The sequence below is a fragment of the Bufo gargarizans genome, chromosome 11 (assembly GCF_014858855.1).
Source record: "Bufo gargarizans isolate SCDJY-AF-19 chromosome 11, ASM1485885v1, whole genome shotgun sequence".
NCBI lineage: Eukaryota > Metazoa > Chordata > Amphibia > Anura > Bufonidae > Bufo > Bufo gargarizans.
In genome coordinates this window covers 90129971-90143807 of record NC_058090.1, presented here as the reverse complement: position 1 = coordinate 90143807, position 13837 = coordinate 90129971, and the positions used below count along the sequence as shown (strand labels likewise).

The 13837-nt window shown below is 47.0% G+C and overlaps 1 protein-coding gene across 3 annotated transcripts; it reads left to right on the top strand.

The window, feature by feature from the left end:
- Nucleotides 1-1445: 1445 nt before the first annotated feature.
- LOC122921668 (dnaJ homolog subfamily A member 1-like) lies at nt 1446-8183 on the top strand. Of its 3 annotated transcripts, none has more exons than XM_044271823.1 (8): nt 1446-1556; nt 3721-3855; nt 4336-4516; nt 4660-4764; nt 5411-5638; nt 5798-6028; nt 6166-6266; nt 7273-8183. In XM_044271823.1, exons 2-8 carry the CDS (start codon nt 3724-3726, stop codon nt 7492-7494), a joined length of 1200 nt encoding a protein of 399 aa, XP_044127758.1. In that variant the 5' UTR covers nt 1446-1556; nt 3721-3723; the 3' UTR covers nt 7495-8183. The 3 variants fall into 3 exon arrangements, with proteins under 3 accessions (XP_044127758.1, XP_044127757.1, XP_044127756.1); XM_044271822.1 differs by having other exon boundaries at nt 1534-1622; XM_044271821.1 differs by lacking the exon at nt 1446-1556 and adding an exon at nt 1632-2306.
- The last annotated feature ends 5654 nt before the right edge of the window (nt 8184-13837 follow it).

Sequence of the window (13837 nt, the reverse complement as noted above, 5' to 3'; positions counted from 1 at the left end):
CGCTGCTGCGCAGTCTGGTATCTCTGAACATGAGCGCGCTGCTGTCAGCAGCACAGGGGAGAAGGAAGCAGTCTCTCCCTACCCCCTGTGCTGCCACCAAAAAGAGAGGGGCGGAGGAGGGGCGGGCGCACTGCGCCACCAATGATAGGACTTTTCCTGGGTCCGGACATAGTTAAGTATTAGGCTACACAGAGCTGCGCCTGAGGGGTTAGCTGCCGCTGATCTGCTGCCAGTACCCGCCTCCTGTATTAAGGGTTAATTATCATTGGTGGCGCAGTGCACCCGCCCCCCTCAATCCCCCCACCCCATTAAAATCATTGGTGGCACAGTGCGCCCGCCCTCTCAACCCCCCCCCCCCCCCAATATTAAAATCATTGGTGGCAGTGGCCACAGGGTCATGTTCCGTGGACATTCCGCATCACGGATGCAGGACCCTATTCACTTGAATGGGTCCGCAAATCCGGAGATGCGGAACTGGAATCTACGGAACGGAATCTTGCGGAGTGCTTCCGTGGGGTTTCGTCCCGTACTTCCGTTCCGCAAAAGGATAGAACATGTCCTATCTTTTTGCGGAGCGGCCGGATCGCGGACCCATTAAAGTGAATGGGACGGTGTTTGTGCATTGCGGGGCGCAGCACGACCACGGGGCGCACACGTTCATGTGCAGGAGGCCCCACATAAAGTGGGCATTATCAGTGGGCAGGGGCACAAGAAAAAGTCGAGGGCATGAGAGGAGCACAAGGGGGGCACTATTACTACGTGGGGAGTGGTTGCTATTGGAAGTACGAGGCATAAAACGGTATTGCCACTATGCGGGGTGGGGGGCAACTCTGAAGGACACAAAGTGGGTATTATTACTGGACTAGGGCACTATGACAAGTGGAGGGCATGAAGGGAGCGTTATACCTTGTGGGGGCACAAAGCAGGTACTATTACTGAGGGTACTAAGTGGGACACTGTTATTGTTTTACTTTTTGATGGGCACAAGGGGGTTATTACTAATACGTGGAGCACTGTCACTCGCCCACAGGTTTATGTCCCTGTCTATACATTATACTCTATACATTCTCCATTCTTCCATTGAAAATGTAAATTCTATGATCTGAATTTTAAGCGGGCTCCGGGGCCCCCGTCCTCACACCCGCTCCTAATCCACCTCGTCACCTGCCCCACTACTGCGCTCCAATAACCCAACCGGGGTGGGCGTGACTAGGACTATCGCGCCTCAGGGTGTAGAAGGGGCGTGGTTACAACCCCTTCCAGAGGGTTCGAAAGGAAAGGCGGGAGATTAGAAGGCTGAAAGGAGTAGGACGTGGGCGTGGTTTCGGCTAGGTCTGCTCGTCACTGGCCGCTTGCAGGAAACAGGCGTGGCCTAGGGGGCGTAGAACGGCTTCCAGAGCTTTCCGAGCGGGGCGTGGTTATGCAAATAGACTCTTGGGTGCGTGCGGCTTGGTTGTGGAAGGACGTGGTTTAGTAATTATTAGGAGAGAAGGCGGGGCTTGCGAACGCGCAGGAGGCGTGGCCGTGCTTCCAGAGAGTTCGGAGGAGAATTAAAGGTACAGTGCGGGGTGTTTTGGAGTGACGTGTACGGGCGGTATCGGGGGACTCGGCTGGGGGTGCAGGTAAGACAGAGCCCCCCAAACTCCTTATATCGGTGCATTATGTCATGTGTCCGTACAGTGCCGGCTCTCCGGCTGCGTGGACCCAAGAGCTAGCACTCTATGTGAGGACACTGGACTATGACTGCAGCTTGTCCTGGCTCCATCTGTGTGCTTGTGTAGAGTGCCAGCTCTTGGGCTCACATCTGGAATTACCTTATTGCGGAGAGGATTAGTGTGTGTGCAGATGTAGCAGAGCTGAGTTTGTTATCCGGCCCATCCCCCGTGCCTTTACATAGGACTGCCAGTAAACGCGCAGAATTGTACAATGGTTCTGCGGCTTTCTGAAATACTTTTAATGTCTCAATCTCTGCATGCTGTCAGTGAACGGGATGACCCGGAAAGCGTGAATACATTGTCGCAAATCCAGCAGCTGGGAGAAGTGTCAGCGGATGCGTCGGAGCATGCTGGGAGTTGTAGTGTTTCCCTCTAGACTTCTCTCTCCTCTTCTCATTACAGTGGTTCTGAGACTACAACTCCCAGCAAGCTTTGCTCCCTTCTGGATGCGACGGCGACAAACCCTCAGCTGGTTTTTAGCCTTGCATTCACTGACAGCAAGCAGAGCTCTTACAAGGAATGAGGAATTGAAATGCAAAGTCTATGAGAGAGTTCTGATGGCCGCGGGGGGTCTCTGCCAACGTCTTCAAGGTCCGAGAAGCAAAAGTCTGCAGAGAGGCTCCTTTAAGAGAATGGAAGTGACTTAAAGGGACGGTGCATTTCAAAGTGGCTGCATATAGCAGTGCCGGAGCGGTCACACCTGTGGCACTACTATATTCTCTGCTCAGTCTGATAACAGGAAGCAATATCGCACTGATCTTTAAGGGGAACCCCACCCACGGCCCCCTGCGATGACTTCTACGGGGTCCCTGTTCTAGAGTCAGAGAGGTGGGACCAAAATGGAAATATCCCTTTAAGCATTGCCCAGCTAGGTCAGCATCCTGTTAGACCACCAGGTGGAGCTAGTTACCATGCATTGCCCCAGCACATCCCTGACTTATTAATGGTGTGGGGGTCCCTTTAAATTCATTACAGTAGAAAAAAAACGGTAGCGGTGTGGGCGGTGACCTTCCAGCGGCCGCTGCGTCCTTGTGCCCGCAGCGTTTGCTGATCGGTGAGCGTCTGTTCTAGAGCCTGGTCACGGAGAGATCCAGCGAGCTGCAGGGCATTGTGGGAGTTGTAGTGTACAAGCCACTGAAGAAAGGGGTCAAAAAAAAAAAAAAACGTGAATAATAAAGTTGTTAAAAAAAAATTTGAAAAAAAAAAATATTCCCATTTAGGGTCCATTCACATGTCCGCAAAATGGGTCTGCATCTGTTCCGCAATTTTGCGGAACAGGTACGGACCCATTCATTTTCGATTGAACTTTTCCCATTGATTAAAATAAAAAAATATATCACATAGTAAAAAAAATTAACTCACGCCGCTCTATCGGTAGAGATTTTATTTTTTCAAAAAGTTATGGGAGTCAGAATATAGTGCCAATTTTTTTATATATTTTTTTTTAAAAGGTTTGAATTTTTTAAAGCAGTAAAGTGCAACAAAAACCGTACACATTTGGTATCGCGGGAATCGTACTGACCCACTGAATAAAGTTACCGTATGTTGTATGCCGTAAAAAAAAAAAAAAAAAACTGTGGCTGAATTTCTTTTTTCTTTTTTTTTTATTTTTTTTCATTCCCACCTCACAAATAATATATATATATATTTTTTTTAACGTATTTTATAAACCATTAAGGGATTCCTTTAAGACCTCATGCGCACTACTGTATTTTTTGGTCCGTGTCCAATCCGATTTATTTCAATGGGGCCGCGCACCGCATCCAATCCACGTCCGTACGTCCACAAAAAAGATAGGTCCTGTCCCATTCTTAGCTGTTCTGTGGGGGAGGATGGAAATCTTTGTGCTTGGTCCTTATGGGGTTAATCCCGGAATAACGACTAGTTTTTGGAGTGGCGGACTGCTATCTGAGTTTCCGAATTACCAGATGGCGGTGTTGCATTTTGGGGGCTATGTACAGACAGCGCTGCATGTGCTTCTGACACTTTATGATGTGTTTCCCAGAACATGGTGAAGGAAACGGCGTATTATGACATTCTGGGGGTCCCTCCCGCCGCTTCCTCCGATGAGATAAAGCGGGCGTTCCGGCGCCTGGCGTTGAAGTATCACCCGGACAAGAACCCCAATGCCGGCGAAAAGGTGAGAAGGCGCCACGTGTGTAGCTCCGTTGGCGTCATATTTGTAAAAGCTCGGCCCTGTCTCTCTGAACTGGCTGTGTTGCCCATAGCAACCAATCAGAGCGCAGCTTACATCTTTTCAAAGCACGAAACACAATGAAAGCTGAGCTCTGATTGGTTGCTATCGGCAACTTAGACAGGCTTGATTTTGAGAAAGTAGGCCGGAGTTTCAAAATGGAGGAACCTGGGAGGGGAGAAAGCCGCTGCCAGACTCGCCCCAAATCCACCTCCTTGATTGTCATCCCTCGATTAACTCCGTCCGAGTCGGGACACCCCATACACATTACACGGCAGTTGAAAATGGAGCACTCATCTAATGTGTGTGACCGTCGGCTCAGTCCTGTCCACTTCCAGTAGGGACCCTGCAGAATTTTCGGTGCAGTTTTGGATGTGTCTAGAGGATGAGGCAGTAAACGCCGCTCTTCCTTTATTCTTTCCACAGTTCAAACAGATATCCAAAGCCTACGAGATTCTGTCAGATTCCCGCCAGAGAGACCTGTACGACCGCGGGGGGGAGTCGGCGCTGAGAGACGGTGGTGGGAGGGAACATCATGGCTCCCCCATGGACATATTCAGCGTCTTCTTTGGCGGCTCCAGAAGTCAACCCCGGGGGGACAGGAAAGGTAAAGAGAGGGACAGCGCGAATCTGCGGGAGGGTGATGGCGTCAAGTTCTCATTCACTGACTGCAAGCAGAGATCTTGGAAATGGCGAATTAAAGTGTGTGTAGCATAGGGGTCACCTCCACCTTCTCTCCTCCGTTCTCAGGGAAGACGGTCACCCACCATCTCCCGGTCTCCTTGGAGGATCTGTACAACGGGGCCACGCGGAAGCTGTCCCTCCAGAAGAACGTTGTCTGCCCAAAGTGTAAAGGTGAGCGCGTGACGTGCCAAGATGGCGGCTGGATGTAGATGACTACAACTCTCAGCCGCCAGCTATCATGGCCGACTGTGAGTTGGGATTCATGTTGTCCCAATTCCTCCTGAGAGTTGTAGTATCCCAATCTCAGAGTTGCCAACTGTCCCAAATGTGGCAGGACTGTCCCTGATTTTTAGAGAAGTTCCTGTAAAATTTGGGCTGTCTCGGGCCAAAAATGGGCTGGGTTAACTTAAACCCCACCCAAAAGTGGGTGGTCCCGGGGTAGGAATTAGATACCAACGTTTTAGTTGGTAAAATTGGAAAAAGTATGCAAGCTGCCAACCACCACAAGCAAAATGGCGCCCATGTACGTCAGCTGACTCGGGCCCTGATGACCAGATTTGGAGAACATCCTCCAGTCCTGGTTGTTTAAACCCTCAGATGCTGCAGTCAGTAGTGATTGCTGCATCTCAGCGATTATACAGATCGCACCCCCTGCAGTCTAAATTGGTTGCTGCTGCCGTTCCAGCTCCTCCCGTGCCTGTTTGGGGTGGGTCATAGGTCAGCGTCGGGGAGTATAGGCTAGTTTAGTGGTGTTTTTTTTTAACCATTTCATGACCATCCGTTGTATTAACTCTTTATATGCCATTCTGCTTCACAGGCTGCGGGGCCCGGCACGGGGCAGCGATTCAGTGCTCCAAGTGTGGCGGGAGCGGCATAGAAAGACACATCCTGGCGCAAATGCCCGGGCTTGTGCACTCCCTGCAGAAAACGTGCTCCGAGTGCCACGGGAAAGGCGAGAACATCCAGTCGCGAGATCGCTGCCGCGTTTGCAGTGGCAGGAAGGTGATCAGGGAGAAGAAGATCTTAACCGTGCACATAGACAAAGGTAAGTGCTTGCTGTCAGTGAACCATCAGCTTGTTGGGGAAAGCGGTTCCCAAGCAACACCTTTTACCGACAGTGGTCATTTTTTGGAGTTGTCTTCTTATGTAATCCGCCACCTGGGTCCATAGCATAGATGTCTCAACCTGATCTGGTTCTCTTCAGGTATGAAGACCAGACATAAGCTGATCTTTCAAGGGGAGGGAGACCAGTCGCCAGGCCTTCACCCCGGAGACGTCATCATCGCCCTGGTGCAGAAGGAGCACCCGCTTTTCCAGAGGAATGGTGACGATCTGATAATGAGCATGGAGATCGGGTTGGCAGACGCCCTGTGTGCCTGCAGGCAGAAGGTCCAGACTCTGGATGGAAGGACAATCCTGGTCACGTCTCAGCCGGGTAGGGTATATGGGTGGTGGGTGACTCTTCTTAAAGGAGCACTATTCCTCATGAGACGCACTGGATGGATCCACAATACCTGTGGATAATAAAGTGTTTTGTTTCTTTAAGTAAGGTCCTTGCTCTTGTTCTTGTAGGTAAAGTGATCCGGCCTGGGGACATCAGGTGTATTCCTAAAGAAGGAATGCCCGTGTATCGAGCCCCGTTCGAGAAGGGGAATCTCATCATCCACTTTAAGGTAGATGTGCCGCTATGAACTACCTGCTACAGTCACCTTTAATGGGGTGGCCACGAGTAGCGTGGTAGACATTCATCTCTGTGTGTCTACCAGGCGTGACCATCACTCCATTCGGTTGGGAATTCTGGGACCCCTCTTCTCATGATGGGTTGGGGTCCAATCGATCGGGCCTTTACCACCTGTCCATAATGGGGCCACTCCCGTTAAAGGTGGTTTGGAGCAGACGACCTCCATCGTTCAGAGCTGAACATAGAAAGCAGACTTGCCTGTGCCAAGGGCTCAAGGGTCCTGTGACCACTGCAGGTCTCAGTGGTCAGATGAGATTGAACGGAACATCTTAGATGGTGACATGTGACCACCGAGGCCTGTGATTGGCTGCAGCAGTCACAGGACCCTTGAACAGAGCAGCGCTTGTCCTGCGTGCAGGTGAGTCTGCTTCCTATGTTCTGGTCTGAAGCCGGACAACCCCTCTAACACTTTTCAGGACTTTCTATTCTGCCTTTCCTTCCATTCCTCCCCATCCTTTCTTGCTGTCAGAGAATAGAAACTTTCATTGCTTTAATCTTTGGTTTTAAAAAGCCTTGGGTCTAAGGGTGTAGTTACACAGTCAGGTAGTGAACCATGCAGTAGAACTGCACATGCCTGTGTTACTTCATACAGATGCTTCTCCCGCCTGAGGGTTTGTCACAATTGCATCCAATCGGGGTGTGAATGGCACAAATCTCCCTCCATGTTATGATGGTTTGCCACAATGTGACCGATGAGCTCCCAGTATACTGCGATTGTAGCAGACCCTCAGCTGTGAGAAGCATTAAGTCAGTTTTGTTTTTTAAGCCATGTCATTTTCTGTTCACTGACAGCAAGCGGTTTCAGAAATTTCAAGGAAATTAAACGCAAGGTAGATTGAGTCATTTAGTCTGAGAAAGCTGATGGTTCACAGAAAGTTCATGATGGTGGTTCCATTGGGCGTCACCCCGCTTAGATACTGACCCGTTTTATGTTTCAGGTGAAGTTCCCCGATCCCGGCTGGCTTCCTGTAGAAAACCTCAACCAGCTACAAGAATTATTTCCATCCCTACCTCGGCCATCTCTCCCAGAAGACACAGAGGAGGTGACCTTGTCCAACTATGACCCTCATGAAGACCACAAACATCAAGGCAGAAAAGAAGCCTACGAGGAAGACCGAAATGAGTCTTACCATCATCCAATGCAATGCCAAACCTGCTAGTTTTCTGCCAGGGATCAGTCCTAGAACTCCATGTGAAGACAGTCCTGAGATGGTGGTGGCCGTGAAAGCCACTTTCTGAAACGTTGTCTCCTGTAGGCGCATCTCCTCCAGTCTTCTCCTGGAGATCAAAGGCTTTAGGCCTGGCTTCTCCAATCAACCAGAGTCCACTGCCCTCATGGTGCTACGTCTTCAAGGTGCACAATAAAAGGTCTGGGGTGGTCTGTAGGTCACCTGTAAACAGGCCTTCTTGTTGGACCTGTTTAACCCTTCATAGCACTTTAGGACAAGTGAGCGATTTTGAAGGCCAGAACTTAAAAGGGCTTCCAAGGAGCCCGCTCTATACTACAGCGTGTGGTCGCTCACCACTTTTGATCAACTAACACAACCTCGCTTTTATTTATTTCTGTCTGGAAGAAGCATTCCACCGCACAACGGGGTCTCCTGAGCCAATGGAACAGAAGAAGTCTACCGGTGATCTCCAACCAGGAGGATCCACTGCCTTAGACTCTTGTAGGTTCATAGGATGGACTACATGAACCTTAAGCTGCTCCGGTTTACCCACCTCTCCCCGAAGTGCAATACTGCTGATTTCAGCAGCAACCAGAGAAGCTCCTGGTCCGGAGGGATCTTCATCTGATCCCACCGTGCTTTAAGTTCTTACAATGTGAATAAATTTTGGGTTTATTACATCCTCTGCCTTGGCTTCTTAAGGTTCTGAGTTGTCATGAAGGATTCAGAAGTGGATCCGCAGTAAGTGGAATACAACAGGAGATAAGTGGACTGTCACACGTTTTAATCCATAGGGCATAAGCTCTGGTACATCATAGGAATGGGGCTAGAAGATCTGAAATGGGTATAGGGAGTGGGTAGGCACAGGAGGTTCCAAAATGAGTGTCACCAGTGGGCAAATACGGGAAGGTGCCAATGATTTCTTAAAGGGGTTGTCCCTCTAGCTGATTATCAATGGTGGGTTCAAGCAGTTAGGCAATCACTGTTCAGATACCCCTCACCTATTGATGGGGTATGGTGGGCCTTCTACCCCTTTAAAGATGGAAAAACATGGAAAGTTAAAACCTGTAAGTCATAGCTTAAAGTGGAAGGTCCTTAAAGATCTAGAGATCCCAAAACATGTGTAGCCAAATCTTATAGTACATGGCTTTTGACTATGGACAGGAAAAGTCCATGTGACCTTTGAAGTGGATATAGGCAGTGAATAGGCACAGAAGGGTCCACAACATCACCAAGGTTTGAGGAGTCAATCCACATAAAGTGTTCTGGAATACAACAGGCCAGAAGTGGCTCACGCGTTTTAATCTGTAGAGCATAAGTTGTGTACATGATGGGGCTATGGCTTAGGACTAGAAGCTCTCAAATAGTTATAGGCAGTGAGGAGGCACAGGAGGGTCCAAAACGTGAGTCCCTAATGGCCAAATACTTAAAGGGGTTGTTCCTCCATGTTAATTTCTCACCAGGAGAGTTGATCAGCACTCCGAGCAGTCAGGCATTGACTGATCAGATACTCCTCACCTAGATGATGGGTTATGGTGGGCCTACCACTCTAGGGACTGGAAACCTGTAAGTCATGGCTGAAGGTAAAGGTTCCTTAAAGACCTGGAGATCCTGAAATGCGTGTAGTCAGATCTTGCATACATGGGTTATGACTATGGACAGGAGAGTACAACATGCATGTAACCTTTGGGACAGGAATCTGAATAATGTAGAACGAAGGAATGCAGGGCGTAAAATAGACTGAGCTTATGACGAAAGCGCGTCAGGTTAAGGGTTGGAGGTTCTGAGAATTATGTGCTTCTGACTAAAGGTGCCCACATACCTAAGAGACGATCCAGTCTTTGCATTTTGCGTACATATTATTTAGATCAGTGTGCCGCGGGTCTTATCATGAATAAAAGAAAGTCCCTCACCGACAAATACAATAGAAAGTGATATAAAAGCCTTACGACAATTCACCAAACACTTTGCGAACATCAATCACAAACAGAATCTACCAAAACGAACAAGAAATTATTGCTAACAAATCAAATAAACTACAAAGTGATAGGAAGGACAAAGAACAGGGACCATGCCGTCACCCAAAAAAAAAAAAAAAACACGGGTCCCCTGAAACAGAACAAAAGCGAAAATGTTCTCCTTACCAACCCCTGTTACAACAACTCCAAGTCCTCAAAAGACAGCGACCGTCTCCCAAACCCAACCCCCCCCCTTCACTACCCAAAAACCCCTCCCTGACAACACAAACCCCTAACCCCAACATAAACTGGAAAAATCCCACTACAGAGGAAAGATTCCAGGCAATAAAAGCAAAATACCTGGAATACAAGGCAAGACATAGCCTGAAAGAGAAAATGGAGGATTCCATTAGGCCTCTTTCACACGGGCGTCACAGATTTGGGCCAGATAACATGCGGGTGCGTTGCGGGAAAATATGCGATTTTTTTTTTTTTTAAATTTTTAATTTTTATTCGCACGCGCGTGAGAAAAATCGGCATGTTTGGTACACAAACCCGAACTTCTTTACAGAATTTTCGGGTTTGGGTTAGGTGTTGTGTAGATTTTATTATTTTCCCTTATAACATGGTTATAAGGGAAAATAATAGCATTCTGAATACAGAGTGCATAGTATAATAGCGCTGGAGGGGTTAAAAAATAAATAAAACAATTTTTAACTCACCTTAATCCACTTGTTCGCGCAGCCCAACTTCTCTTCTTTCTTCTTCTTTGATGCCCAGGACGAAAAGGACCTGTGGTGACGTCACTGCGCTCATCACATGATCCATCATCATGGTGATGGATCATGTGACGGACCATGTGATGAGCGCAATGACGTCACCACAGGTCCTTTTCCTCAAAGAAGAAGACAGAGAAGAGATGCCGGGCTGTTCGAACAAGTGGATTAAGGTGAGTTAAATTATTATTTTTTAACCCCTCCAGCGCTATTGTACTATGCATTCCTGTATTAAGAATGCTATTATTTTACCTTATAACCATGTTATAAGGGAAAATAATAATGATTGGGTCCACATCCCGATCGTCTCCTAGCAACCGTGCGTAACAATCGCCCCGCATCAGCACTTGCTAGCGATTTTCACGCAGCCCCGTTCACTTCTATGGGGCCTGCGTTGCGTGAAAAAGATCATGCTGCGATTTTCACTCAACGTACAAGTGATGCGTGAACTAAACACCACTAAAAAGAAAACTAGAGCAAGGGGAAAGAGAGGGGGAACAGAAAAAAGGAAAATTATTTTGAAAAAACAAAAAAAATAGAAATGGCCGTTTACCACAGAAAGAACAAAGACATGACAACTGTAGCACGGACAAAACCATAAAAAAATTTAACCTCTCTACACACCAACTAAACAACCAGGAAAATAACCTACTACAAAAAAGTTTGTCCTCACAACAGAGTAAATCCTTTTGAGCTATTTGTTGACATCCAGAAATTTTGACGAAACCTTACAATAAAAAGTCACTTCGAAATCGAGACCTAGATACCCCAGACCATGGGACTTCGCCGACTATAAATGTAGAGCTCTCTACACCTAGAGATGTAGAGTGCCTGTCTATTATCTTTCTACATCTCTCTACACCTACCGATGTACGTCCCAAATCAAAAAATGTTTCCCTCTCCTAGCCAAGGTCATTGTATTCCAACATTTTTTTAATCTAATTTCTATAGACCTGAAAAAAGCCGTAAATTAACCAAATACACAGAACTACAAAGGTCATTTAACCAAATCAGAACAGAAAGCACTCAACAACCTGAAAAATAATAAAGATATAATCATCCGTCCAGCAGACAAGGGGGAGACGTAGTCATTGTCACCACCAGACATCTGAGAAGCTCTGACAGACGTCCTTCAGAACCTCCTCCTTGAGGTTCCTTTTGTTTTGCTTTCATTTTCTCATCTCGTTGGCCTCTCTCAGCTGTCATGTAGTTGCACTGATTGCATCCCTTTAAATCCCTTCCCATACTGCATCACTTTGCGGTTTATATTACTTCCTGGAGTGTGTGCATGCTGATGCTACTACTGAGTCTTCTACAGATAAGTTTTGTTCATTCATTTGTGTTTTCCTGTTTGCTGGATCCCAGGTGACCCTGACTCCCTCCGTATCAAGTGTAGGGAGCCGGTGGTCGTGTCCCCTCACTATTATAGGGTGTTCAGGTGTCATACAGTCGAGGTACGAGGATATGCGATCATCTACCATTGAGATTTTCGCATAGGCTGAGCAGTTAGGGAGAGAGACAGGTCTGATGCAGGGCTCTCCCTTTTGTTCCTTAGTTTTGGATCCAGTCAGTCGGATCTTCATTTTGTGTCTTCTAGTTTTCTGTACACCTTCCGTGACAGTCATCCAAAACTATACAGATTGTGAAATGGAAGCCCAGAAAATCCTCAGTGACACCAACTACTACACAGAAATCACGTCCCCTTTCCAAAAATGAATAAAGATCTCCGCACCCTAATCAAAGACGCACATGAAAAAGGATATAGAAATAAAAAATAAAATAAAAACTTTCTGTTACCTAAAACTCCATGTAACCCTTACTTTTATCATCTTCTCAAAATTCATAAGAGTTTAGGGTCTACCCCCCCCCGGGTAGACCCATCATTTACCAATGTCAAATGGGCAACAAGCAGCCTGTCACAATATATTGATCTACACCTACAACCTTATGTGACAAACCTAACTGGTTATCTTCACGATTCCTGCCAAAACAATTGAGTGGCAGGAAACATATGCATTCCTTACTATGGATGTTTGTCACGGATGATGTTGCAGATAGCTGGAACTTATGAATAAACGTCTGACTGGCTTGATCCCAAACTAAGGCGCATATAGGTGAGCCCTATAAAACCCTAAGAGCTCTCCCTGACTGCTATGCCCATGCAAGGGTCTCAATGATAGACGATTGCATGCCCACGTACCTAAGACTGTGTGATATCTGAAAACCCTATAATAGTGAGGGGACACGACCACCGGCTCCCTGCACTTAATACAGACGGAGTCAGGGTCACCTAGAATCAAGCCAGCAAGGAAACACAATACATTAAAAGACTTATCTGAGCAAACAGCAGCAGCAGCCTCCAGCAGTGAACACATCATCCAGGAAGTAGTATAAACCGCAAAGTGAGGCAGTATGGGAGGGAATATAAAAGGGAGACAATTAGTGTAAATAGGTGACAGCTGGGAGAAGGAAAGGAGATGACAAAGTGAAACCAAAACAGAGAACGTCATGCGAGAGGTAGAGAAGGACGTCTGCCAGACCTTCTCACAGAACTGGCGGTGACAATGTTACAGCCCTTTATACAAATATACAACACGATCTAGGCCTTCGATGCATTAAAACAGTCTTAGAAAGGGACCTCAAACCCCCACAAATACAATTTCTGTTGGATAGCCTACGATTCATACTCGAGAACAACTACTTCACATACCACCAATGTAAAGGGACCGCGATGGGGACGAGAGTGACGCCATCCCCGATTCCCCATCTATTTATGGGGGAATTTGAAAGAACAAACATTGCCAACCATCCCATCTATAAAGATCATATTGTATACTTTAAAAGATACATCGACAATATATTCATCATAAGGGACGGAGACTAAACATCCGCCAAGACCTTCAGCCAGTCGCTAAATTGCACCTATTGGGGCATCACGTTTAGCCCCAACTTCAGTAGAACAGAAATAGAACTTTTAGACATCATCGTCTCTAGCCAGAACGAAACCTATTTAAAGCCTGTCGACACAAATAGCTACATCCGTTTTTCCAGCTTCCACCATAAAAGATGGCTACTGCCAGTCACACAGATACCTATGCTGCAAAATTATTACCCCCGAACAAACCTCTGTTACTTCGAAACACAATGGCATGACCCTTCAGATAAAAAACATGACGTGTATGTTACATACCTGATAGAATGCGGGTGCGGCCTACGATACGCGGGGCATTACATTGTCGCATGAACCAGCATGGGTACAATATTCAACGCCACTATCAGAGACATGGCGCCACTTTAAGGTTACTCCCTTAGAGCATATACCTGAAAACCCTTATAACCGATTCGATCACCTACAGAAACGAGAAGTCTTCTGGATTTATCCACTAATCGCCAATATAAAACTTCTACAGAATGCCACCCACTGGGCAATGAGTCCCACCTATCCCCTTTATACTCTGAAGACGAGGATGTATGAATGCACGTACCTGCATACATAGACTGACATGGATGGGTCAAGGGTCCAACTATAGACACATACCCTCTACTAATACCAATATATACATATTTTTTATGAATAATATTTTTAATAACACTTTTGGC

Coding starts and splice junctions, on each gene's coding strand:
- LOC122921668 (XM_044271823.1), top strand. CDS start 3,724: ATGGTGAAGGAAACGGCGTATTATGACATTCTGGGGGTCCCTCCCGCC. Junction 4,517..4,659: donor ACCCCGGGGGGACAGGAAAG/GTAAAGAGAGGG, acceptor CTCCGTTCTCAG/GGAAGACGGTCACCCACCAT. Junction 5,639..5,797: donor AACCGTGCACATAGACAAAG/GTAAGTGCTTGC, acceptor GGTTCTCTTCAG/GTATGAAGACCAGACATAAG.